General features: G+C 39.6%; 1 protein-coding gene across 3 annotated transcripts in view; it reads left to right on the top strand.

Annotated features, from left to right (window-relative positions):
- CARD19 (caspase recruitment domain family member 19) overlaps positions 1–27,665 on the top strand; it is a 38,406-nt gene extending 10,741 nt beyond the window's left edge. Inside the window, exons 1-7 of one of the 3 annotated variants that reach the window (XM_075183207.1) lie at positions 1,380–1,558; positions 16,675–16,817; positions 18,627–18,780; positions 20,316–20,354; positions 21,455–21,514; positions 22,252–22,323; positions 26,927–27,665. In XM_075183207.1, coding sequence (XP_075039308.1) covers positions 1,552–1,558; positions 16,675–16,817; positions 18,627–18,780; positions 20,316–20,354; positions 21,455–21,514; positions 22,252–22,323; positions 26,927–27,042 — 591 coding nt within the window. In that variant the 5' untranslated portion in view covers positions 1,380–1,551 and the 3' untranslated portion in view covers positions 27,043–27,665. Of the gene's footprint in view, positions 1–1,379; positions 1,559–16,674; positions 16,818–18,626; positions 18,781–20,315; positions 20,355–21,454; positions 21,515–22,251; positions 22,324–26,926 lie in introns of those variants that run through there. The other 2 variants (XM_075183206.1, XM_075183208.1) reach the window with 2 other exon arrangements.
- The last annotated feature ends 200 nt before the right edge of the window (positions 27,666–27,865 follow it).

The raw sequence follows: 27,865 nt of genomic DNA, 5'->3' as shown, positions 1-27,865 counted from the left end.
TAGGTACTAACCACTGAATACCAGGAACAGACCTGCCATTTGGAGATGCTCTGACCCTGTTGTCTAGCTATCACAATTTGCCCTTTGTCACCGTCACTAAGATCCTTATACTTGCCCATTTTATCTGCTTCCACTGTTTACTTGCTGTCTAATATATCCCACCTCTTGAAAGGTGTCATTGTAACAAGATAATCAATGTTGTTCACTTCACTTGTCAGTGGCTAATTTCCCCCTCCGTTTGTTTAATAAAATGTCTGTGAAGTTTGCAGGTAGGAGGCTGGAGGGAGGCCTAGCACACCAACCACGTCACCATTGGTCATGCACCAATGCTGCTGTCTACAATTCTGTACAACTGTTTCTAATTGCAAAGCCCAGGATGTGAGACCACTTGAAGATGAGGAAGAGGGGGGGGAGAGTTCTCCTTCATCCTAATATGGTATCGCCTGTCACAGCTTTTTATGCTGCGCTCACTCTAACCCTCTCCAACTAGGAGGTCAGGTCTACAGACTTATGTGATAAACGTGGGGGTGAACAAAGGCACTATTTTACATATGTTTGGGGCCTGCCCTCTAGTACAATTATTTTGGAAATCTGTTCAAACATCTTTTGGGTGATCTTGCAGCTACCCTGATAATGACTGACCTGTGTGAGCCATATGGCTTGATACTCCTCATACTATTTAATCCACAGACTGCTTAGCCACTGGCTGTGCACCTATATAGAAATAATACATATTTTGCACTTTGTTGTGAGAAGTAACCTGTTTATTGTGGTCAATGCTATAAGGCATGCTCTTTTCTTCCTTCACATACCCTCTACAGGCCATTAGGCTAAATTTTAAATACAAATGAACTTTAAAAAAAAAACATGTGCCTGCAACTTATAGAGGGGATCCTGTAAAAGTAGGGGAGGCAAAGCATAGAGGTAAATTGTCCCTAAATGGAGGTAAATTAACTCCATATTCTATTTAATAATTGTTTTTTATCTAGGAGAGAATTAACGCAATGCACTGTTAATAAATTTGCATATTACTTAAATATGTGTCTAATTAAAAATCTATAATCAATAGGCTCCTATGTCAGGTACAATGTTGTCTATTTCAGTTTCTGCTTTGGTATGTAAAAGTTGTAGAATGGTTCTAGTGTTAAGATCTGCTCATCATTATAACTGCTAAAATAAACAACCTGTTTTGCATTACGATAATATTGTGATTTTGATAATGCTTAGAGTCTAAGCCTTAGACACTGGGGCTGTGAATTGGCAGCCAAGGGGTTAAGGGTTACTTATTTTGGAAGCTGGTGGAGGGGTGACTGTTGCAGTGAACAGGAAGGGAAACTGCTAGCAGAGATCCAGTTCCACCTTAAGTCTTCGAGGGGAGGGTTCTCTGGGTGTAACCTGAAGCGGAGTCTGTGCAGGGTTTGGTCTGCTGTCACTGACACTCATCAGCGGCATGGGAGGGAGGGACGGACAGACAGACACCCAAACAAGGAAGTTCTCCTTTTAAGATTGTATTCACCCCCCAGAGAGGTTGCTGCACTTCTTTCTCTCACCATGTCAGGTCAGTGATCACAGGCCACACAGAGGTAATTGGTGCATGTGGAGGGAAGGTCTGACTCTGTGACAATAAGTTTTTATACCAGAGAGAGACCCTGGGGAAGTTACTGATGGTGTATGTCAGATAGAGATCATTGTTCTGTATGTGTGGATTTCAAATGTTACTAGAGATTTGTAGTATGCAGATGTCCCAGTTATCTTGGTAGTCATCTGAGGAGTGGAGTTAGATGTCTTCCACAATGGAAGAATTATGCCAGTGTATGCCACTAAAATGAAATATGACCTGGTGCAACCATATTACTAATCCTGTGCCAGGACTTTATATCCCAACCAGAGATCTGTAGGAGAAAGCTTACACAGCTGCCAACAGTTCCTGAATTGCAGGGAAAGTTTATTGCACTATATAGTCGCCAAGTCCCTGAATTGCACAGAACATTCCACCACTAGTATGTGTGTGTGTGTGTATATGTATATATATATATATATATATATATATATATATATATATATATATATATATATATGCATGCACATGCCACCCTGGCTCTGCATAACATTTTAGGAACACAGAATAGGGAGCATGATATCTTCCATTGTGAAAAATTGTCCTGGCAGCTTCAACTCTGCAAAGACTGATATTTATTTTACAAGGTTTTACAAGAAGAACTTCAGGGCAAAAAAAATGTTTTTCCCATTTACCACTCAGACAAGATTGTACTTGCCCCAGTGATTCTGTACCTTTATGGTTACTATCTGTTTTAACTTTAACTTTAAGATTTGCAGAGTCTGAGCCAGGTCAGGACACACCCTGCACCCCACCTACCGTGCTACACATGCAGTCCATAATTAAAAAACAAACAAATGTAATTGGAGTATTATGACAGCCCCAAACCTCCTGCTATTGCCACAGTAATGCCCTCTGTGATGTATCCAGCTGTAATCTTAAAAATAACTCTTGCCACGAAACTGGCATCTCCCTTTGCACCCCATTTCACACCAGCTTTCTGCTGTTAACAGGAATTAGTTAATTTTCATTTCAAGATTTTTAAAAATAAGCTCCAGTAAATTGTGTATTTAGAATATAGTTAATATAAAGTCCACTGGGATTAGTAAATTCACACTTTTAGTGGTTGGGTCAATGGATAATGTACGTTAGATTATTTCTTCTTTACATAATTTTGACATAGACTGGAGTTTTCATATCATCTAAATCTTAACTCCAATCCTAACAACTTTCTTTAAAAATGTCACTTTTGGAAAGCAGACACACACTGGACCTGATCATCAAGGCACGTATACTGAGTGCAACCTGCGTTTGGTTTTTCGTCTTTGCCCGTATCCAAATTCATCAAAGGACGGATCTCCAGATACGTGCGCTGTAGAAATGGGGTCTTTGTCTATGGTGCTCTACTACACAAAACACTGCACGTTACATCTAATACCTATGTGGATTATAAATTCGACAAAAAAGTGCACAGAAAAAAAATATATATATAATTAATGCCACCTGTTAATAATAATAATTTTTGTATACATATATGGGCATTTATATTGCCACGCAGCTGGTACCACATACAATATGGGATATACCGAGCGCGGGCTTATTGCCAAGCAGCTGGTACCATATATAATGTGGGGTATACCGAGCGCGGGCTTATTTTTCTCTGGTTTTGTTTCAAAATATTGCCTTATAGTCATAGCAGCTGTCCATCAAGCCTATTTAAGGCACATTTGGGTGTGGCTCACAAGCCAGCCTTTGCTAGATGTAAACCCCTATACCTGGGAGGTGAGTGCATCTGATTTTAAGTGCATTTTAATAGTGTTTAAAGCATATAGGTCAGTGTAGGACCTGCATATAATGAGGTACCCTTGACGTGGGATGCAGGCTTAAGTCTTTTGATCAAAATATGAACTAATACCTCATGTTTTCATTTTTCTAGACACACACAGATATACAGTTTAAAGGATAAGCGCTGACAACTTTCTTTCTGTTAATAATAAAGGTATTAATGAACAAACAGGTAAAAATAAATACGTTTTTATTTTATTTATTTGTTTATCATAAAATACATTTATTAGGATGCTGTTAATGTCGACTTAACAGAACATACATTTTTACAGATGCTCCTGAATGCATAGACATGTTATAGCATGCATATGAGTCTGTCATCACTGATCAGGACTTAGACTAGCCCTGTAGCTGGAGCAAGAGATCCGGCAGAAAAACAAGTAACTTTGAGACTCTCAGAGCTGGATTCGGATATGGCTGCGTGCGCTCGAGTTTGGCACACCCAACTGTACGTTGACTACAGCACAACGCCCCCCTCGAGCCCCGTTCATTCGCTGAAATCGTAGCCTGCAGTAATTGTCCTTTATGTTCGAAGACGGAGTGGCCAGGGCTGCGTTTACTGACGTATGTCCAGGTCCTGGTCATGCGCAGAGTGATTTTACGTATGATACGCTCACAACTGTCAGATATGTGTCTTGATAAACTAGGCCCACTGCCTCTAAAGCACCAAAAGGCTTTAATGAGAGGGGCTGGTATGAAGAAGAGAACCTGATGAGCTGTATCTATCCTGAACTATTAATATTTTTTAACAAAGTATTAGGTTTGTAAATTTTTACAGAAAAAAAAAAGGGTTAGGGAAGGGTGTTAAGGCATGGCGAAGGGAAGGAGGGGTACAGAGTGGGGAAGAAACACAACAGTAGATCATAAAAATTGCATACACTCCTGAAAACATTGCGGTACCGCTATAGATAATTAGTTACCCTTGCTTACTTCACTACCGCCTTGGTTGATTATGTATGTTTAGTACTTTCTGGATACATTACAATACACTACACTACAATATTGATTACAGAAAGTCAGCAGTAGATACCTATTCAGATGTCCGAGGTTGAGCCCCTCCACTCTGTTATAAATACGTGCCAACTACGACATTTCACAAGTGGAGAGGTAGCCGCTGTGGAATAGGGTACTCCCAGGGTCTCCATTTCAAAGCTATATTGTACTTTTGCAATAATCTTTGCTAGTGGGGGAATGTAATGGTTGTTTCCATGCCTGTGTGATGGCTGCTCTGGTGGCTATACCAACGTGTCCTAGCGCATATCTATCCCATTGCGGGATGGACATTGAGTAGTGGTGTAAGAGGGCTAGTTCTGGGGAAGAGGGAATAGGTTGTTCACTCCTCTGCTTCCCTGTACTGTGGCCTACAGCTCACTTCTATTTGAAGGACCTCCACTTGAACAGCGGTGTGCTCCACCATTTTTGCCCTTGATGGTAACTCATCATCACCATTTATTTATATAGCGCCACTGATTCCGCAGCGCTGTACAGAGAACTCATTCACATCAGTCCCTGCCGCATTGGAGCTTACAGTCTAAATTCCCTAACATACACACACACAGACAGAGAAAGAGATTAAGACTAAGGTCAATTTTTGATAGTAGCCAATTGATCTACTAGTATGTTTTTGGAGTGTGGGAGGAAACCGGAGCACCCGGAGGAAACCAACGCAGACATGGGGAGAACATACAAACTCCACACAGATAAGGCCATGGTCTGGAATCCAGGTTAGTCTCAGAGATCAGAAAATTAGGGAGGGCTTGTTCTCTGTTTGGTTTCAAAATAACTGTTAATTATATATGCAGAAAGGTTGTTGTGCTCCATTGTTTAACGCTTCTACTGCAAAGCAATTGGGGATTGGTCCCTCGAGTGCCCCAGCCATTCCTTAAGGTTTTGTGACACGTAAGTTTAGGCCTTCAGTTCTGTGAACATATTTGAGCCTCGTTTGTGAAACACAAGACACTTGTGTATGTTCTTTGGCGCTCGGTGCGCCCCTATTTTTCCTGAAGCAAGTTGGCGGCGTTTGCACAGGAAGAGGAGTTTGCATCAGCTGATGGGAGAAAGGCAGAGTGTGGATGTTCCTGTCTTATCACAGTGATGTGCTTAGTTTTGCAGAGCTGTGCAAAACAAGATTACAATTTGTATAGCAAGATTAATATAATGAGATGACATTGCAGACAGGATGCATTTTATGGTTGCTTTCTGTATGGAGGACACACAACCATTTCCCTTCCATAATGTTTACATTTTTGACCAGCTCTGACCTGGCGGAAAATGATTCTCATCCTATACTTGCAATTTTCAGTTGCAATTTGGTGGAGAAATGAGTTTGTAGGTGCACTTTGTGCAAGTTTTTTTATTGTATCGGCCAATGTCCCCTCATTCTCACAGTCAATTTAAGACACAATTGGGACTATTTCAAGCTGTGGTTTAGAAACCTGTTTTTGGGTGGTTCTAACGTGAGAGGTTGGACTGTCGATGTGCCATTTACGCTACTCACAGTGCACCTCTTCAGATTATCCACACTCCTGCAAAATTAGATGCACTTCAGATGCGTCTTTCTAAGACGAGAGCGTAAGCCACACTGGGTGGACCCTCTGACCACCTTCGTGTAGAGACATGGCATTTTGTAATGCGTCCAGTGTGCTTTGTAATTGAAGTGCTTTTCTATCTACATACTAAATGTAAATATATATTATCATCATCAACATTTATTTATATAGCGCCAGCAGATTTTGTAGTGCTTTACAATTGGTAACAAACAGTAATAAAACAATACTGGGTAATACATACAGACAGAGAGGTAAGGGGGCCCTGCTCTATGGGGCAATGGTTTGATACAAAAGTGTAAGTACTACATCATATTGAATATTTGTCCAGCTAGAATGCAAAGGTTACAAAGTATTTAGTGGGCTGTATGATCCGTCACACAACTATGTTGGTCAGAGGGTTGTTGTCTTGTGTTAGCTGTGTAGAGGGTGGTAATAGGGTAACTTAGGGAGATTAGGATGCTAATAGAGGAATATTATAAGCTTGTCTGAAGAGGTGGATTTTCAGTGAACGCTTGAAGGTTTAAAGTCTAGAGGAAAGTCTTACTGTGCGAGGGAGGGAATTCCATAAAGTGGGTGTAGCCCGAAAAAAGTCCTGTAACCGAGAATGAGAGGAAGTGATGAGTGTAGAAGAGACGCAGATCTTGTGCAGAACGGAGGTGTCGAGTTGGAAGATATTTTGAGACAAGTGAGGCGATGTATGTTGGTGCAATTTTGTTGGCGGCCTTCTATGTTAGTAGAAGAATTTTATATTGGATTCGTTGAAAAATAGCCAACCAATGTAGAGACTGACAGAGTGACTCAGCAGATGTAAAACGATTTGCAAGGAAAATCAATCTAGCCACTGCGGGCAAGATAGATTGTAGGGGCTCTAATCTGATTTTTGGGAAGACCATTAAGGAGGGAATTACAATAGTCGATGCGGGAGATGAGTGCATGGATTAAAGTTTTTGCAGTGTCTTGTGTGAGATATGTACGTATTCTGGAAATATGGTGAGAGATCAGGAGAGGATAGATAATAAGATGATGCTGAAATCCAAAGGAGCTTATTAGTTTTCCTAGAGAAGTGATGTAGATAAAGACCTAGGACCTAGGCCTGAGTCTTGTGGTTCTCCAGTTGATAAAGGAAGCAGAGTGGAAGTAGTTTCAGAGAAATTAACACTGAAAGAGCGATTAGATAGGTAAGATGAGAACCAGGATAGAACAGTGTCTTGAAGACCTAGGGATTGTAGCGTCTGTATGAGGAGAGAGTTGTCAACAGTGTCTGATGCAGCAGAGAGATCGAGGAGAATTAGAAGAGTGTAATCACCTTTAGTTAGAGTTGTGATTAGATCATTGACAACCTTTATCAGCGCAGTCTCTGTGGAGTGTTAAAATCGAAAGCCTGGTTGAAGAGGATCCAATAGGTTGTTTGCAGAAAAGAAACGTATATACTGTATATTGTCTATTTTAAACGTCTGGACTCCATCAAGTACATCAACAATACATATGAGCCACACACCCCTCAAACACAATAGTGTTTAAATTAAAAAATTAAAAATATATACGCAAAAGTTTCTATGAAGAGTTATTTTTTTTTCGAAACTGCACAGAGAAGAGAGAATGTAAAAGTATCATCAGCGTTTTTATAATAAAAGCCACATTGCTGAACTTTTGGGTTAAAGATTTAAAACGATGTACAAACTTAAAAAATTCTACAGATTGTGCTGAATACTAACTATTATTAATAATGATAATATCAAGTGATTTATTGATAATAAATATATATATTATACAGAGCATAATATGTTATAACAAGATTTACTTATGTGCGTCTGGTGAAAATGAGACTGACATAAAATAGAATTATTTTGGGGCAGGTATTGTTGGTTGAACAGGAATTTCAGTTGTTTCCATTGTCCATCATAAGGAGGATTGAGCACATGAGGGTATATTTACAGAACTGCGGGTTTGAAAAAGTGGAGATGTTGCCTATAGCAACCAATCAGATTTTAGCCATAATTTATTTAGTACATTCTACACCAGTGTTGGCTAACCTGTGACAATCCAGGTGTTGTGAAACTGCAAGTCCCAGCATGCTTTGCCAATATATAGCAGCTTATTGCTGGAAGGGTATGCTGGGACTTGTAGTTTCACAACGCCTGGAGTATCACAGGTTAGCCAACACTGTTCTATACAAGGACAGCTAGAATCTGAATTGTTGCTCTAGGCAACATCTCAACTTTTTAAAACCTGCAGTTATAGTGTCAGCAGATGGAGTCAGTAATGCAGGAAGTGAATTATATTAATTGATGAAGTGAGAGACGGTCAGATTGAATTGGGAAATTGCATAAAATTGTACATAATATAAAATATATAAACAGTATTCGATGGCTTTCAAGACTTGCAAAAAAAATGAAATATTTATTCCATGTGCAGCAGCAATATTACTCTCAACCTATGGACCCCCTTTACTTATTAACTGGAAAATTATATATATATATACAAGTTAACCCGTGCATGATACTCATGCATTCTAGTCAAATCAAGCTATTTAAGGTCTTAAAAAGGTTCTTGTCATGCATTTGGGCCTAGCCCAGGCCTCCTCAGGGGAAGAGCGTTACTTCCCGACGCAAGCGCCCTTTTTAATGTGTGTTCATGAGGTAAAATTACCTCACGAAAATGAGTTTGAGCCCTCAACTCGTAAATTTAGCCTTTACTATCCCTACCACGGGGGGAAGGGGGGATAATGGAAGTTAACTGACTTCACTTTTCTAATTTTTTTGCCAAATTTCAGGTCAATTGAATGAGCCCTTTCTGAGAAAATAGTTTTTTCCACACTAACACACGCCACTAGGCTTATATATATTGGATCATTTCTTTTTTCTCTCCTACATACAAATATTCAGAGACATTAAATTTGTTATGCAGGATGAGTTATGGTCATTTATTAAGATGTATTTAAATTAAAGCCAATATAAACCCTACTTTTACTTGCCCTTTAAAATATGGTATAATTAGCGTACGTTTCATGCACTCGTCACAAATTGTGAAAATCATTTTTTTTATGCAAGTTTAGTGTCATGTACATTTTGTGTACTACACCCTCCATTGCTCACAATTTGCATTAATTTCTTTGCATGCAAATCTCAGGTAGCTTGTTTTTTAGCTCTGACAACTCTATTATATTGTATTAAAAAAAATATTTGTTGAAGCTTTTCAGCTCTCAGCAGTATAGGGGTTTATAAGATGCTTCGTTGCTTTTTATTTTATTGGGTTGACATGTTCAAACAATAAGGAAGGTGTTTGATGAAATAGCAAGAGAGAGGCTGACTGTATGTGTACAGTACATGTCTACACTCCACACATCCCTTCCAATGTAACCTTTCCACCAGATACATCATGTTCTGCTCTCACTCTGACTACTTATTTGGTACTTGCAGCGCGCTTTAGATAAAATAAATTAATTGTGCTTAATAAGTTAACAAAAAAAATGACGTCTTATAGCATTAACTATATGGACATTTTTTTTTAACAAACAGTCGTCATCCCAACTAGTACCAAATAGCATTATTAATTGTTGGAGTGTTTCTGTGGGAATTTGTGCCCATTCATTCTGTAGAGCATTTATGAGGTCAGGCACTGATGTTGGACCAGAAGGCCTGGCTCACAATCTCCGTTCCAGTTCATCCCTAAGGTGTTCGATGGGGTTGAGGTCAGGACTCTGTACGAGCCAGTCACTTTCTTCCACACCAAACTCATCCAACCATGTGTTTGTAGTCCTTGCTTTGTGCACTGGGGCACAGTCATGTTTGAATAGTAAAGGGCCTTCCCCAAACTGTTGCCACAAAGCTGGAAGCATAGCATTGTCCAAAATGACTTGGTATGCTGAAGCATTAAGATTGCCCTACACCGGAGATGAGGGTCCTAGTCCAACCCCTAAAAAACAGCCTCTTACCATTATCCTTCCAACAAACTTCACAGTTGGCATAATTCAGTCAGGCAGGTAACGTTCTCTCGGCATCCGCCAACCCCTGGCTCGCCCATCTGACTGCAAAATAGAGAAGCATAATTCATCATTCCACAGAACACGTTTCCACTGCTCCACAGTCCAGTGTCTGTGTGTTTTACACCACTCCATCCGACGCTTGGCATTGGTCTTGGTGATGGGAGGCTTGCATGCAGCTGCTCGGCCATGGAAACCCATTCCATTAAGCTCCCGCCGTATAGTTTTTGTGCTTATATTAAGGGCAGTGGAAGTTCGGAACTCTTCAGCTATGGAATCAGCAGAGCGTTGGCGACTTCTACGCACCATGCGCCTTAGCAGTCGTTGAATTTGCTCTGTGAATTTACATGGTCTTCCGCTTCATGGCTCAGTTGCTGTTCCTAAACGCTTCCATTTTCAAATAAAATCGCTTACAGTTGACCAGAGAATATCCAGCAGGGATGAAATTTCATGAACCATCTTATTGCAAAGGTGGCATCCTATCACAGTACCACGTTGGAGGAGCAGTGCCTGTGGATGTGAGGTCTCTGGTGTATACGTCTAACTGCAGAATTCAAATTGGCATTTGGAGAGAGACAAGTGTGCGGAGCTGAATTCCATAGAGGAGGCTGTTCTAGTAGTCTAGATGGGATATGATAAGGACGTATCTTAGATGTCTTATCTGTGAGAAATGGTGAAGTACATGAAAGGAATTTAACTTGACAATAGGCATTTATAAGAACATGAAGAGTGACTGAGCTGGTAGAATTTTCCACTGTACACATTTCTGTCAATCTGATGCTGTCGCAATATATTTCTAAAGTGACATATTATTATACGGCCATTTAGGGAGATAGCCAAATAGTATAAGGGGGCCCAGGCCTTCTCTGTTCAAGCCCAGTCCTGCTAGTACCACCATAACAAAAATAAAGTAATTTTGGAATGAGATTTAAAAATGAACTTGTGCAGATTCTGACTGTTTCAGTAAGTGACCAGGCATGTACAAAGTCTGTGTGCGGGACAATCGCTCGAGCACTATCCAGGGCTCGTGGTACTGTCGTTTTAATCCACCATGTATTTACAGCTAGAGGTCACTTTGGGAACTCATGACATAAAGTTAGGAATGCAGGTTCCACTCCACTACTGACGTGCCCTGTGATTGTTGAAATGCAATTTAAACTTGTTAGCTGCTGGTAATTGAACACTAAAACACATTCACTAGATGTTTATGGACTCCTCCTCAGATGATAAGGGAGTTACTATGTGTAACAAAGATGGAATATGAATGTTTTATAGGGTGTAACAAGATTCTCCTTGTCCATATATGAGAATAATAAAGATACATTAAAGTACAACTAAACGCAAAAAAAATGAAAAAACATTTAAAGCTCGATGAATGTCTTACACAATCCCTAACCAGCAAACACTTAAATGTACTGCGAGTGCAGTGTGCTGTGTATGCTGGGAGCAAAGATTTCTATAGGATAGCGAATCTGCTTGTCTGTTATTTAAGTGGTAAAAGGAAATAAAATAAGTTTACTATAATACACAGGACATGGACCTGGGAATAACCCATGTTGTGTGTCTGTGTGAATGGGGTGACCCATTATGACTCTGGTTACAACTAGGGTTATTCCCGGGTTGGGGCCGGATAAGCTGCTGTCTGAAAGGTTTTCCTGGGTTATTTGACCCAGGTTCAGTTAAAAGCGGCTCTTTAGAGGGGCTCAACTTGATAATGCAGGGTAGACACAGGTCCAGTGTGAAAGGCGGCAGACCGGGATCTACCCAGGACCAAGGTGCAGTGTGAATGGTTGCAACACGGATTGAAATAGTGTTTATTATCCCGTGTCTGACCCTTGGCGTAAAAGGGGTATAACAGGATGGTTTGTCAAGTCAGTGACCAGGGATGTGTGGTGGACTTTGACAAATATATGGCAGTAGGTAATATAACATGCAGTAAAAGCTGTTATTGGTACTCTGGTACAGGGGTAATTTGGTAAACGGCAGTTTATATGTGCTCAGCAGCCATGTGCAGCAAGTATAACATTCTTCGAACAAATCACTAACCTCCACTTTCGTCACAATAATAGTACAGTGTTTTGCTGAGGGTCCCTCTCCTGCTATACCCACTATTAGGGCTATTCAGCAGGGTCTCTGCACTCATAGAGCTTCTGCCTGTACAGAGCGCCTTTTGTAGTGTTCTGCATTCTGTTCATTAGGAGAGACCTTACATGAGAGCGGGGGGTGCACGGTACTGTCTTTATTACATGTGGTATTTTTGTGTGTGGGGGGGGGGGGTGTTTTGTTTTTAATAACATAGTGTAAAGTCGACTAGAATTTCCTTCTCTGCTGAAGTTTTCGACTGGAAGGTACAAAATATGTTCCATTAAACATAGGACCAGACACAAGTAGCAAAAATTAAACTAAAAGGAAAAAAGTAATTATATTTAACATAAAACCATAGCTGCACAGTGGTTAGCAGCGCTGCCTCACTTCGCTGAGTCCCTGGGTTTCATTCCAACTTGGGCGTTGTGTGTGGAGTTTGTACGTTATCCCTGTGTTTGTGTGGGTTTCCTTGTGAATGCTCAGATTTCCTATTGCAGCCCGAAACATACTGGTAGTTTAATGTAAGTGTTGTACAAAATTTAGACTGTAAGCTCCACTGAAGCAGGGACTTGGATGAATAATTAAAATCCTTCTTTGTGGCGCGTTGTGTAATACGTTGGCACTACATGCATAATGGTCATTTATATACTGCCCTATGAACAGTCGTTATCTAGACATGTGCCTCTTCTGAGTGTATGGTAAATACAGTATTGAATAGGGGTTACTGGTAATAACTTTGGTGCTCTGGAAGTTTCCAGCTGTTTCTCTTGAAGAATTTGCAGGGAAGGGAAGAATCATTATGGGTTTCTGTTCTGCTGAGTTCCCAGTGAATCCAAAACCCTTCATGTTTGTAGATCATATTCTCCGATAGATGTTTGTTTTATATCCCAAGTAAAAATTCAGCATGGAATATTAGTCATATGTTAAATGAGGTGAGTCAGTAAGAGGATTAATGTGTTCTGTGTCAGAAGCAGAAAGATGAAAGTTTCTGCAGACTTTATTTTTCGGATTTAGGACTTCTGCATTTGTAAGATTTTTGCACGCATTGAATACAGATGTAAATGCCTGTAAAACATATCCAATTTAAAAAATATGATGGTTGACGTGAGTGCGGCCTCAATGAATTTTTATTTCAAGCGGCAATGTCGGGACCCCTCTCAACAGTTAATCTGCGTGGTCCCGACATTGCCGCTTTAAATAAAAATTGAGGCCGCACTGACGTCAGGCACTACTGCCGGAAACCTGTGCATTTGGAAGAAGCTGCTGTCGGTGTCCTGCTACGATCGGATATCTGGACAGTCGCTGATCAGGTAAGTCTGTGTATATTCTTGTCGTTGTCTTCTTTTATGTCCTCAGTGTTGGATTTAACAGCATTGGAGTCGCGACTACCACCGCTTGAGGATCACTGCTTTTATTTATTTTAATGTTTCCCATTGCCTTACAACATACTGCTCGCTCATTTTGTCTTATATAAATGAGAACTAAAAATGTTTTTATTTTTCTGTACATGGGCCCAATGCGAGATGCACTAGTGCGTCTAACCTGCTTTTAGCGTGGAACTCCTCAGTCTCCCTCCTTTCAGCCGGCTCGTCCCATCAGAGGATGTATACTTTTGCAGTTGCCAAAGACGTCTCCATTGTAACTGGTTGAACCAGGACCAAGTCATGGTCAGACAATGACCACACCTACATGCAACCAGGTTTTTGGACCTGCCCATTCCAGTCCAGTAACCATTTGATGAGTGTACTAGATCCTTGTGTGCCTACCAATGCAGCCATCTTGGCCTGATATCGTCTAAAGTGGCAGTCCAAATTGCCATATGTGTGCTCTCAACTTACTAATTGTTAGGTGGCAAGAGCACATGTTATGTCAAACGTTGTAAAGCCCTGTCCTTGGTGAAGGAAGCATTAGCCTATAGCACCAGGAAACTGGCACTGGAAATCTGGGTACAGTTTCTAAGCATTATTTCTTACAGCTGAAGATGGGGGCAGCCCACGTGTGAGGAATCTGTTCTCCCAGCAGGTTTTCTGAGTGAAAATAGCAGGGGCAGGAGTAAAATTGTTATCTAAACCCACAGATTCAATACAGATTTGGAGCACAATCGTTGTCAAATGTAATTGCTTTGCCTGAGTGCCTATGGAGTCAGATAATTGTTTCCAGAGAGGTCTCTGGGGTATTGTAAAAGGATTTTGATTGTCTGTGAAAATATAAGAAAATGTCACTTTAGTTTTGAGACTATCAGAAGAAGATGAAAGACTGATTAAAGATTGAGTGACTAAAGGTATTGATCTGAACATATATCTTTAATGAGCAATTTCACACACTTTAGCTGCCTGTTATTTCTTAATTGCAAACCTTTGCGATATTGTAGTATTAGATGAACTGTATTTTCTTACCTCTCCTTGCATGCTAGAACACCTCTCTTTACTCATATTTGAATTGCTTAGTGGACACTTCCATACACCATTCACCGATTCCAAGACACTGACTTGGATCAATACATAAATGTCATATTTTGAGAAAACAGTTTAGTAGCTGCAGTGTGCTAGGATGTTTTTTGTTCTTAGTTTATATAGCACAGTGCCACTTACTTTGACAGAGCATAATGAAGGCTCCCAGCCACCGAAAGCTAAGTCCATAGAACTGATGTAAATCATTATTAAATATAAATTCATTACATTCATGGGCATAAATGTTCACAACGTAAAGATACTTTAACATCGCCTGATATAAACTTGCTCTTTATTTTGTAATGAGACTTGGTTGTTGCCCACTATCGATTTCAAATTTTGTCAAGTAAATTAGATACGTGATACTGTATCCTTTTCATGTATATTATAAAGATATTTATAAGTTGCTGATGATTTCCAGGGCCTTATAAACGCTTTAAATCTCGTCATGGATCTCAGAGGTGACTTCTAATATCTGTGAAAACTTACACTAGGGGGTGTGTGTGTTATTCCTTATATTCGGTTTCCCTAATGGACAGAGGAGTGGTAACATCCGAAACTGCCAATTATAAGTAAGGACATGAGAACTCGCCATTTATAGAGATGTTGTTTCAGGAGTTTATACATATATTTGCACCACTTGTGTTTTATAGGAGGGTTATTTGAGCTATTGGGAAGTGTTTTGGTTGCAAGTGGTAAATGTTACTAGTTTGGTTAGTATGGAGTATATGAACATGAACAATATGTGGATATTTAGGAAAAAATGAATGCTTTTATTTGTGATTTACAGACAATGATTTGATGTTTTAATATTTTTCATGATTCAAGCCTCTTATCCACAGGTGTTGCATTTGAAAGCTGCATATGATATAAATGCTATGTCTTCTTGTGTTTGATAAGCGGTTCATGTGTGCTCATGAAGCATGTCAACGGAATGGTGCTCTTGTCCATTAATGTCAATGGCCCCATTCATTTCAGTGGTATTTGAAGCTACATGTAGAAATCACATTGAAATTAATAATTAATAGTATCTAAATATTTTTTTATTTTTTTAAAAAAAATGACCTTCTATAATGAAAACCAGCGACAGGATAGACACGAGTGTGCAGTTCATCATAGTGGAAACTAGCCCCTGGCTGGTTAGTGGCTGTGGGAGCCAGGGTAATTGGGTATAGGGCCTCTGAATTGGCAACTTTACCATTTATAATAAGTTCCAGAAGAACTTGTTCCATTATATTAAAATAGTAAAAATATGTATATAAAACACGTTGAGTCAACATTTTATTCAAATAAAAAGATCATACTGAAATTCTTCTTTATTTGTAATCCAATGGGATCTTCATCTGTGATTGTGATGTACGATAAATTGTAATCCATGCAGGCGGTTTGCTGTGTGCCCCACCGCCGAATAACAAGAGTAATTTGACCTCTCCAAATAGAGAAGGCATCAGGATTATGGTTTACAGATCCTGGCGCACCCCCTCCATTGATCTATTCCAGCAATATTCAAGTCAGGAAGGCTGCATACTGTGCATATTACGGAGTACTAGTACGTGAATGGCGGAAGTATGTTTATACAGGGATGAGTGATTCCAATGCCTGCGCTCCGTGCAGTCAGCGCAGTAAAGGAGTGTCACATGCACAGCATATTTCAGCTTGTAGGGTGCAGACAGACATTGGGTTCCAGCCAATCTAGTAAGATTGTCACTTGTGTTCAGAATGGAAAACTTCTAGGCAGAGAATGTGGAGGGGGGGGTGGGGGAGCATGCTGTTCTGGAACAGCGCTTTGTCCTTTGTACGTGTTTCAAGACTATTTGACAATTTGATATATGTTTCTCTTATATTATAGATTATTCATTCCAATTGACTTTGCATTATGTAGACGTCAGAGTGCCAACAATTATGTTATAATTGTGAACAAATAGGTGAATGGGAATAATTTGTACTGACCATTCTATCTCGTATGTAAGTTGGGCCTTGTTTAATCAATCCATATCATTTTGTATTAGAAACATTAGCAGACACCTTTATGTAAATGGACTTTATGAAACTATGGGTGGTTAAATACTAATTTGAATGAATCTTGGTGTAATTTGCTGGTAAAAATCCATTTGCTGTTTTATTGCACCGATTTGTCAATTTGTGATTTAGTTCTTTAAGTCAAGGTTCTATAACTTGTATAACATACGTGATTACTATTTCCAGGGCCCACACATTCTGACCGGCTGCTCCAGGACACCGGATTCCTGAAAAGTAACAGGAGTTTGACTGAGCAGGTCGTGGACAAAATAATTTTGCAGCTAAACCGTGTCTATCCTCAGGTTCTGTCTAACAAGGAAGCTGAAAGGGTAATGTAATATATATGCTTAATGCCATTGTGAGGACAGGTAGGGTACTCTCTGCCATTAGAATACATATTTCTATGCTCTGCCTGTCTGATTTAGATTAGTGACAACATATTAAGTTTAATGATTATGCAATTATGATATTTTGTAGTTGTGACTTGATGGACGTCCTATGCTACCCTGTCTGTTGTGTTGGGGACTGGCTGGGCTTGCCTTGCCACCGTCCCCTTTCTTTATCCCATATTGCACCCCTCCTGTCGCAGTAGGAGGAGCCTGCTGCCACCACTTGGCTTTTACACCGACGCTTAGAACCGGTTCCTTCCTGGTAACTTTAACTGCTGGTGGACCCCTTGCTGGTCACCTGCGCTGGTACCCCTGACCTCTTTCTTTAGATCAGGGTTGCTGTGGATGGTTCCTCCTGGCCTATCACACTGGCCAGAGCTGCAAGGTAGCGGGCAGAGCGTTGGTACTGGAATATTGTGTTCCAACCTCAGAACAGCTGGATAATGGATTAGATTGTCCTAATCTGTAGGTCACTTGAATTGCCACAGTAAGTAGTCGTCAAAGCAGGATCTTGAAGCCGTGATGTTTTATTAGTCAGTTTAGGACAGTTACACACTCAAGTTTGTAGTACTAGTGCTCTTTCCAGAAGTTACAGATGGTATAATGATACATGGTCAAACAGTGCTCATTTTTATACAGTTTTAGACACAGCCTGGTAGGGGGTAAACCCGCCCCCTTTTCAGACCGGGCCCCAAGAAGTCTGAAATATTTAATTCAGAGATTAACATCAGGATGTGAGATGTTCTTTAAACTTGGATTTTAAATGCCATGCAAAGTTAACAAAATTTGTACTAATCTGTTATATCCGGAATCTACATTGTTCAGACGGATTCCTATCTATCTAACTAGACTGTCGCAACAGGCAACGACCTCCTGCTTGGCCTTCAGGCCAAAGGAGATTTTTTTTGTCACTTCTGCGATGAAAAAGATCTAATTAGCCTAATTGGGGTTTCCTCTAGCAAAATTACAAAACCAAACCATGACATACTGTCTCAGAAGGTACAAATCAATACCTCAGAAATTAATGCATTTCCTATACAGAAATACAACACAATATAATAAAATCGGTATAATTGCAATGATATACAGAAATGCACTGCATCTCTAATTAAAATAAATATCTACAATAAGTTATTCCTATGTGATCCAGCCACAGTAGACCTATAATATACTTTTTAATCCATCGGGTATCCTGAATATAGATAAAAATGTGGTCTAATTTTGTGCCTAACCTACTTTTATACCATATATACCTATTTATACTCTAATAAGCTGATCAGTGTTAATGATAACTTTGCTAGTAGGAGGGTTCCCGTCCTTTAAGCACAGTTTCGTTATTGTATATGTGAAAGGGTTTTCAGACTGAGGTAAGCAAATATTTTTTAGGAAGGTAAGCAAATTGGTAGCGCTCAAAGAGCTGGCAGTGCCACATTGCCATCCTTACTGGTGAAGCTTCCAGTGATGACAATATACTGCATTAATGGGTGCTACATTAAGTAAATAAAAATAACATTATAAATTAGACTAATTTAGCTATATGTTGATTCATATTTCTAAATTTAGAAAACAATTTGCTCTGTCATACAAATATTACTGACCTGTATTGTATGGTGATAGATTATAGATCGTTTTCTTGCATATGGCTTCATGCATACTGTAAAGGATTCAGATCGGATACTGGATCACATGTTGCACACATGCTGTATTTTGGAGGCAATTATCTGCACCTCTAAAAATTCTCATTTACAGTTTAGGAGTCTGAAAACCCCTCTCCGCACTCGATTTTCTGACCTGCTGAAACATCTACAGGGAAAGGGGCCACGAGAATGTCAGGAGTTCTACAGGGCCCTACGGAACAACGCAGATAAAGTGTATGCCACATTGCCAAGCAGAAACAGCCTGAGTAAGTGATAAAGGGCAGAACTGCAGCACAGACCTGCAGGATCGGGGGGGAATGCCAATCCCTCAAGTTAAAATATTGGATTTATGTTTAATTATGGAACTTCAGTCAAAGCCATTGGTTTCTCTGCTCTATAATTTAATTAAGAAAACAAGTATACCTACCTCTGATTACTATCAATCTATCTAACTTTGGTGTCGGCTGTTGACTATTGCATACACCTACTGCAAAATTCAGTATTGTATACTCTGTCCACTAATGCCATGTTCCATGATTTTGAAAGCCTTTTCTCCAAATGAAAATTGTTCCTCAAATGCATTTTATTCTATATGAAAGATCCCCTTTGCAATATAAACATAAATTGTGAACGAGGTGCTCGTATTTGCTTCATAGATAGAAGTGCACAAAGCATACAATTTGAAGTTAGTGTGTTCTCCATTAGATGGCGCACAAGAGTTTATTATTTTCTTCTTTCAAGTCTTTTCACTGAAACTGGACAGATGTTGCTAATATTTGCCTTGTTTTTTTAAATGGACTGCTATAGGATACCAAGAACATGTGACTTCCCAGATAAAGATCTTTCCATTAATTCGACACACATAGGGTCTCATTTAAAGTTAGGCGCAAAGAAAAAAAAATGTTGCAATACAAGAGGGCAAATTCGTTTATTTTTGCATGCAGAGAAAATACTGGCTGCTTTTGCATGTAGTGCACCCATACTGGACAGCTTTATTTTTACACTGCAATTTAGAGTTGTTAGGATAAACCCCCTCCCAATTCTTAATCTGTCTACACATTTGAAATTTACCCCCATTTCCACGCAACCTGGTTTTGTCAAGGCGCAAATTTGATTCTTTTTTTTGCTTTGATCTTCTCTCTAAATGAGGCCCAATGTCTAAAATCTCCTACAACATATTTAAGAATAACACACTTCCTCAAACATCCCTCACTATTCCCCTCCTCAATACCTTATGTGTCAGAGCTCATCACCACTGTAGGAGAAGGTGATCATGTCATCATGTCTATATATGGCTTATTTAAAAAACAAAATGCTTACAGATGTTTTGTGGCATCCGCTTTTAATTAATTATTTATTTATTTTTTTTATTTTTTTTAAACCTTTTCATTGGTTATTTTCCTTACAAACAGATACAGGAAATCAAAAATGACATATCTGTTACATATTCCAATGTTTTCAAAACAATTAAAGTATTCATTACAATTTGGCTTTAAATACCAACATCAAATATTAATAACATCTTACCAATTGCGTTATTTAGGATTCATGAGAACATTGTAAATAATCTTGTACATTTACAAATACAGATATAGCTGGTCGATATGATCTACAATCAAAATTTGAATGCAATTGAAACACAATAGAATAAAATAAAATGAAGGAGGGAGGGGGGGTAGTTGTTTGTTTTAGTAAACTATGGTTTAGTATATTGTGAAGAAATGTATTAATCAGATCTTTCCCTACTTAGCGGAAATTTGCAACGCTTTTAATTTTAAATGCATCTTCATTGGATTTGCAGGCCAAGAGGAAACATCTTTCGGGGGTGCACTGTGTAAAAGTAAATGTCACATCAAATGCCAACTTCCTACCTCTTTTTACATTTAGCCTCATTTATGGCTTAAAAAAATCATGGGAGGGAGAGGACATTGTCTGTGTGTATGAAGCTTTTATTATATGACCTAAACCCTACCCTGAATATTAATGGCAAAAAACACAACTAGGAGGTACTGGCAATATATTTGCACTTTGTAAGTAACCTGCAGGGATGTCGCCTATTGTGATGTTAACAGTGATGTCTGCCATTGTGATTGTCCTGTCCAATGTGGTCAGATTGTAATGATGAAACTCATTATGAGGTTCCTCTTTGTGATGCCATCAGTCTTCAGTTGTGACACCTATTGTGATGCTATTAGCTGTGTCACCCATTAAGATGTCCTCCATTGCGATTTAAGTAACTCGCTGCCATAGGTGTGACTAGGAATATTCCAGTTGTTTATCTTCAGTTTCTAAGCTGTATTAGTAATCAATCAGATTAATGATCGTTTTTCTATGAACAGCTCCTTGTCTACACAGTTATCTATAGAGCAGTTTTCTATAATGTCCACCATTGGTAATTATTATCTAGTACTTTTACAGAAGATCGGCAGATTAATCCTGATTATTGTAATAAACCCATTTTAACATCATACATTTTAAATGGTTTTTATTAATTTCTACAATATATTGCCATGTATGGATTTCAAATAAAATACATTAAGGCTTTCTGGCAAATATTAGCCTGGGGGGGATCAAGATGCGGCTCAGCAGCCCATTAGGAGCATTTTACAAAGAAAAATGCAGGTAGCCCGGTGACCCAGCCCAAGGTAACCAACTATGGGACTAGCCCCTGCCCAGCCAGCTCATGTATCAAGTATGTGTATATTGACACACAACAGGACAAGATTGACTCAATAGTGTTAGCTCCACCCACTGGATAACTAGCTCCACCCATTCACAGATAAATCTGATCCTCTTTCCTAAAGCCATATATACTTATCCACTTCATACATAACTGCTGTAATGCTCCCATTGGGAATGACTGGAGCATGGTGGTGATGGGGTTTCAGTAGCATGTACCCTTTGTGCAGGCTCACAGTATGTATGTTTGTATTTCCCCAGATACCTCAGATCCTATAGAAATGAGTCCAGAACAGGAGAAAATTATTCTCAATGATCGAGGTAAGTAACCAAGTGTGTGCCTGGTGTATGTATCATGGCAGTGCCCACCTCCAAGCATTTCAGTGGCCTTCCTTTTATCCCTCTCTCTCTCTCTCTCTCTCTCTCTCTCTCTCTCCAAATACAGAGTTATAAAAAAAGAACTAAAGAAATATACATCCTATAAATCATAAAAAGAACACATCCATAATGAGAGACCTTTATTTTTTTAAAAAAACCGTGCTAGTGAAAAGTGGACAACATATTTATTATTTAAAAATATAATATTTCCCCACTATCATAATCACTATCTAACATTAAAGGGGAGGGGGGCTTACTCATGAATTGAGGAATCCTATTTTACAGAAAGTCACAGGATCCAAAGTCCAGGCCCCCTTGCCATGTGGATGGTAACTCGCTGGCGGTCTCTCATGACTAATTCTTTTATTCACCGACCAATCAGTGCTCTCGGTACATAACATGCATTAATTGAGAAGTGAATTCCAACATATTCCTGCTATCTGAGCCAGGAGAATTAGCCATTAGAGAGGTGGGCATAGTAGCGCCAAAACAGCAGTGATCTTGGGCATCTGACCCATGCTATTCTGATATTTGGGTGGTAGTAGGATTACTATTAAAAATGGGTTTGGCTGGACATCGCCTTTAAAAAAGGAAAATAGCCCTTTAGTCATACTGTTTGCTTATCTGGCACAGAAATGTATATATTGTGCCCTGAATTTAATATATTTTTCCATTCACAGGACCTATCTTCTTCCTGGCATGTTTTAGTGTTGCAGCAGGATTGGCATTTGTAATGTATTACAATAACTCCGGTAAGTGACCGTCACTTAATTAGGAAACGGACCCAAAATATTAATTATTAAATGCATTTGTTTTTATTCACATTACGTTATGCAAATTTAATCATGGTTTAAAATCTGCTATCCTATAACTAGAAAAGTCTTCCGTCTTCTCTATCATTTTATCCCTTCTGCAATGCTGAGCATTAAATGAATAATTCTTTATTTGGGAGTACCATGTGCTCTGGAGAGAAGTGGTCATTTACAATACATAAGAGTAGGTGCACTATGCACACCCTCATTCAACCTTTTTGTGTTTGTCTGTGCTGAGTCTGTGTGCAAATGGAACTGAAATTTGCAAGTCTGCGAAGCAAAAAACTAAAAGTACTGCCCACGATATCCATTTTAACATTTTACTTTTTGTGCCTTAAACCCGTTTTGTTTCAGCCTCATTTGTCTTAAAGAACTATTAAAACCTACAATACAACTTGCTTTATATGAAAGCATTAACATTCACAATTATATATGTAAATGTTCCCATAGACTAACTGAGTATGAGAAATTTTAATTTAAAATATAAAGTTGCTGTTCAATCAACGCAAACTATTCATTTAGCAAAAAAGCAAACAAATATATGTTGACCGATATAATAAATAATGCTGATCCGGACCACAGCTCACCAAAAAATGGGATCTGTACTCAAACAAATACAATAGGAAGAACCAGAAGAGCGTTGGAACCAGATATATTAAAAATACATATCAATTTTAATATATTAAAAATGTAATAATAAGCTATAATAGCTATAATGGCTCAGGTAGTAAAATAAAAAAAATTACCAAACTTGAATGAGCATATCAAATTTCACAGCAATAATTCAGATAATACATAAACAATAATAACACAAAATATTTTGGAAAGATATTGTGGAAGAAAATATGAAAATAAGCTCCCTTAATATTAGGTCTACAAATATATATTGAGGATGGTACAGGACTCCTTAGGATAAGAAGACAATGATCACTCCATTAGATGTACAGAGAAGCTTGGTACAACTTGTGTCACCTCCTCCTTATCACCGTTGGTCTCTGTTGGGCACCTAGAGATGGTCAGACATGGTGCCCCAAGGGTGTTGCTCTGGCTTGGAGCACTGCACTCAGTCCCTGTGTCCTACAGGCACTAGCTCCATCTGTTGTGCTTGGGCCCCACATTGGGTACCATTTTATTACCCCCTATAACTGTGAGTAGTGTTGAGGTGCACAGTTTAGGCAGTGCACCTCCTTCTCGGCCCTGGCTAGCTCCTGGTGTGGATGTAGATGACCAGAGGGTCCCCTCACATGCAGGGTATTTTTACACAGTCTCTGTGAAGATGTTGGGACACAGGTGGTGTAACTGGGTGGTGCAGTGCAATCAGATGTCTCAATAATTTGGGCACCAGACCATCTCTATATTGATAAATAAACTTTTTTTTTTTTTTACCCTTCTTCACTCTAGCACATTCCTAAACGCTTGCAGTGATAAATATGTACAGTTCCTATATACATCTCCTGTCTCCTCCTGCACAATTCTTATGGTCTACACAAACAGAATATTAATGGGGCAGTCACATCCAAAATGGTGGCTCTCCAGCTTACCCTCATCTCTCTCACAGCAGTGTTCACTCACCCTTCCTATGCTGGGGTAATACCTCTCTTCCCTCCTCGGTGGGGGTAATACCTCTCTTCCATGCTCTGCAGGTGTAATATCCCTTTCTCCTCCTCGGCGGGGGTAATATATTTCACTCCTCCTCTATGGGGGTGATATCTCTCTCCTGTCCTCTGCGGGGGTCATATATCTCACTCCTCCTCTATGGGGGTGATATCTCTCTCCCGTCCTCTGCGGGGGTAATATATCTCACTCCTCCTCTATGGGGGTGATATCTCTCTCCCGTCCTCTGCGGGGGTAATATATCTCGCTCCTCCTCTATGGGGGGGATATCTCTCTCCTGTCCTCTGCGGGGGTAATATATCTCGCTCCTCCTCTATGGGGGGGATATCTCTCTCCTGTCCTCTGCGGGGGTAATATATCTCACTCCTCCTCTATGGGGGTGATATCTCTCTCCTGTCCTCTGTGGGGGTAATATATCTCACTCCTCCTCTATGGGGGTGATATCTCTCTCCTGTCCTCTGCGGGGGTAATATATCTCACTCCTCCTCTATGGGGGTGATATCTCTCTCCTGTCCTCTGCGGGGGTAATATATCTCACTCCTCCTCTATGGGGGTGATATCTCTCTCCTGTCCTCTGCGGGGGTAATATATCTCACTCCTCCTCTATGTGGGTGATATCTCTCTCCCGTCCTCTGCGGGGGTAATATATCTCACTCCTCCTCTATGGGGGTGATATCTCTCTCCTGTCCTCTGCGGGGGTAATATATCTCACTCCTCCTCTATGGGGGTGATATCTCTCTCCTGTCCTCTGCGGGGGTAATATATCTCACTCCTCCTCTATGGGGGTGATATCTCTCTCCTGTCCTCTGCGGGGGTAATATATCTCACTCCTCCTCTATGGGGGTGATATCTCTCTCTCCCGTCCTCTGCGGGGGTGATATATCTCACTCCTCCTCTATGGGGGTGATATCTCTCTCTCCCGTCCTCTGCGGGGGTAATATATCTCACTCCTCCTCTATGGGGGTGATATCTCTCTCCTGTCCTCTGCGGGGGTAATATATCTCACTCCTCCTCTATGGGGGTGATATCTCTCTCCCGTCCTCTGCAGTTGGACGCTGACAGACACTCCCTGTGTGCTGCTACTTTCTATCATCCTGTCACGTTCTGAAGTAAATTATCCCTGATATTCTGTCAGTGTTCTTGTACTATGGCCCCTAGTGGCAGTAGGCGATGGACCAGCTCCCCAGATTATAAGGGGGGGTCCCAGGACCTCCTCCCCCTGTCCTGGGTCCCTGGCTCACACTCTTCACTGGTTCTGATCCCCTTAGCTCATACCAGCCTCATGTTGCTAAACAACATTCCCAGTGTGTCTCCTCTGGGTCCTAGTGCCAGGCCACACACTCAGTCACTGGGAGGTGTGAACAACAACACCAGAGGGGGTGTTACATACAGGAAAAGAAAGTGGTCACGTGACTGCATGGTCCAATCCGCACAAGATCTCATCTCATATACAGATAATTAATCCGTTGTCAAAGTGATTTGTGGTAAACAGGTGAGAACAGAAAACGATCATGTGGTTCTCATTTGTCCAATAAACAAAATTTCACTTTTTTTTAAAACAACTTTATCAACAAATCAATCTCGGTGAGAATCTTTGGCTTTTTTTTGAACATGTGACTAACAAATAATAATTGACAACAAACTGTCTCGATTGTGAATATATATAATGTGTGTGTGTAAATTTTGCATCTGTTTTATAATAAGTGAGTGTATCATATAATATAATGAAATAAAATTAACCTTTCTACAATAAAATAAATTTATATATCTCTTCCCATAACTACGCACAACGGACACAAAACTCAGTATGACTTGTATCATAAGAACATTTATCAAAAGTGTATAATCGCACAATGGCAATACCAACAAATAGGGGGGGGGGGAAGGAGGAGGAAAAGAATATATAGCCATTAGTGGCAGATATTGGCATCATAAAAAGATGTTTAACTAGCAATCTGATCCCTTAAATAAAAGTCTTGCATGTAAACAGGTGACAATATGAATGGATTCTCGTATCCCTCACAAATCATTATTTTGTACTTTAACTGTTGTAAAGATCTGACAGTGTCAACATTTTAAGTCTAAAGCCAATAACGTGGAGATTTGTTTAACTGACAATCAAATCCCATAGAAAAACCTCACCAGGGTGCACTACTAACAATATAAGTGAATCCACAGTTCTTACAAATCAAATAGTATTTTGCTCTATCATATCATTGAGGCCTAATGGTATTAAAGTTTTGAATCTGAAAATCCAATATGCCTCATGTTTACAAAGGAGATTATATCTGTCTCCTCCTCTTTTGGTGGTATTGATATATTCTATAGCTCTTATTTTAAGGCCCTCCATATTACCACTATTATTTTAGCAGCCATTTTTTGCAAAAAAGGAATCCAAGTCTAAGAGCAGTGTTCCTTCAATGTGGTTACTGACAGGAAGTCAGGTGTGGATTGGGTAAAGATCTGCTCTCACGGACACACTTTATCTCAAATATCTTCTATTTTCAAAAGCTCCTGAAATTTTTACATATGGCTGTGCGGAATCGAACTAAATTTTGAAACAAATACTGAAGATCATTTGGTCCTGCTTCTGCATTTATGTGATGAAGCTTATACATAATTGTTAATATCCCACACTCTGTATGTAATGTTCAGTCCACCCATGTTGTCCAACTCTGCCCCTCACAAGGAGTAAAAATGTTCTCTCTCTACAATCAACAGCAGATTGCCAAATATGTGCGTCCTCCTTTAAAAATAGGCATAATAGTGAGGGAATAAAAGCATATGATACCACAAAGCAGGAGTGTTTTCGTACAGCGCTGTCCCATTGTTCTTTGTTTGTAAATGACTTCCACGAGCTTTAATAGTTTGTTCTGAGGGCAGTCCATAGAGGCTTCCAAGAGATTGACTGAATTGTGTTTTATTGCAGAGGTAAAATCGCCTGGGCCAGCCAAAAAAGTATTTGGATTTTCTGCAATTGGCTTTGGACGACACATCAAAAATATCTTGATATCGTACTTTGAGGAGACAGCGACGAGTCAGTGAAAGTCTTTGGGCTTTCGAGTTACTTTCTAGAAACAAATTGTTATGCACTACTTTTACCAAAGAATAAGGACATTGCTAGTCTATGGTGTACGGGCTATACCACACCTCCAACCACATAAGGGAGGGGCACATATATGTGGGAAGAGTTTGTTTTCTAGATGGCATTTTGCAAAACCGCTGCCGTCCATGTCTTTCTAAGCATTTATTAAGGACCAAAGGCCAATGCAGACTGACAAAAAGTTAAAGATGTACATATGTTTTAAAAGGCATTATATTTACAATTGAACCGTTACTGAACAAAGCGCCTTAAAGCTAAAAATGGGTCAAACGATGTTATTTTTTGTTTTGTGTTTTTGGTGGAAGCTCACAAATCCACTTGTTAACAAATTATGTTAAATTTTTACTTTTAGAAGATTGTTTTACTAGAATTATTTTATATAATTTAGGTGACTTGACGGGTTTGATAGAATTTGAGTTCTGGCCAGTCCAACGCATTTTGTGGACTGAAATAAGCTGACCAGAATATTCTGTATTATTCATGTTTTATGTACAATTTATTGCAAGTTTGATGCTTTAATCCAAAGACTGTACTTTGTTGTGACATACAGTATTTTCAAAAACAAGTTGTTGTTTTTTTTTCTTCTATTTTTTTTTCCTATTTTATGCCAACGTTTACAGGGTTTTTGGTTTTTTTTTGGGTGGAAGCTGCTTCTATTCCTGATTCTGAGATACGGAATGCAGCAGTTAGCAGCAATGTACAGTCATGGACAAATTATTTTTCACAATGTCTGCTGCCTCGGTTTTTATGATGGCAATTTGCATA

Source organism: Mixophyes fleayi, chromosome 8 (genome assembly GCF_038048845.1).
Source record: "Mixophyes fleayi isolate aMixFle1 chromosome 8, aMixFle1.hap1, whole genome shotgun sequence".
NCBI lineage: Eukaryota > Metazoa > Chordata > Amphibia > Anura > Limnodynastidae > Mixophyes > Mixophyes fleayi.
This window is presented reverse-complemented; position numbering and strand designations above follow the sequence as displayed.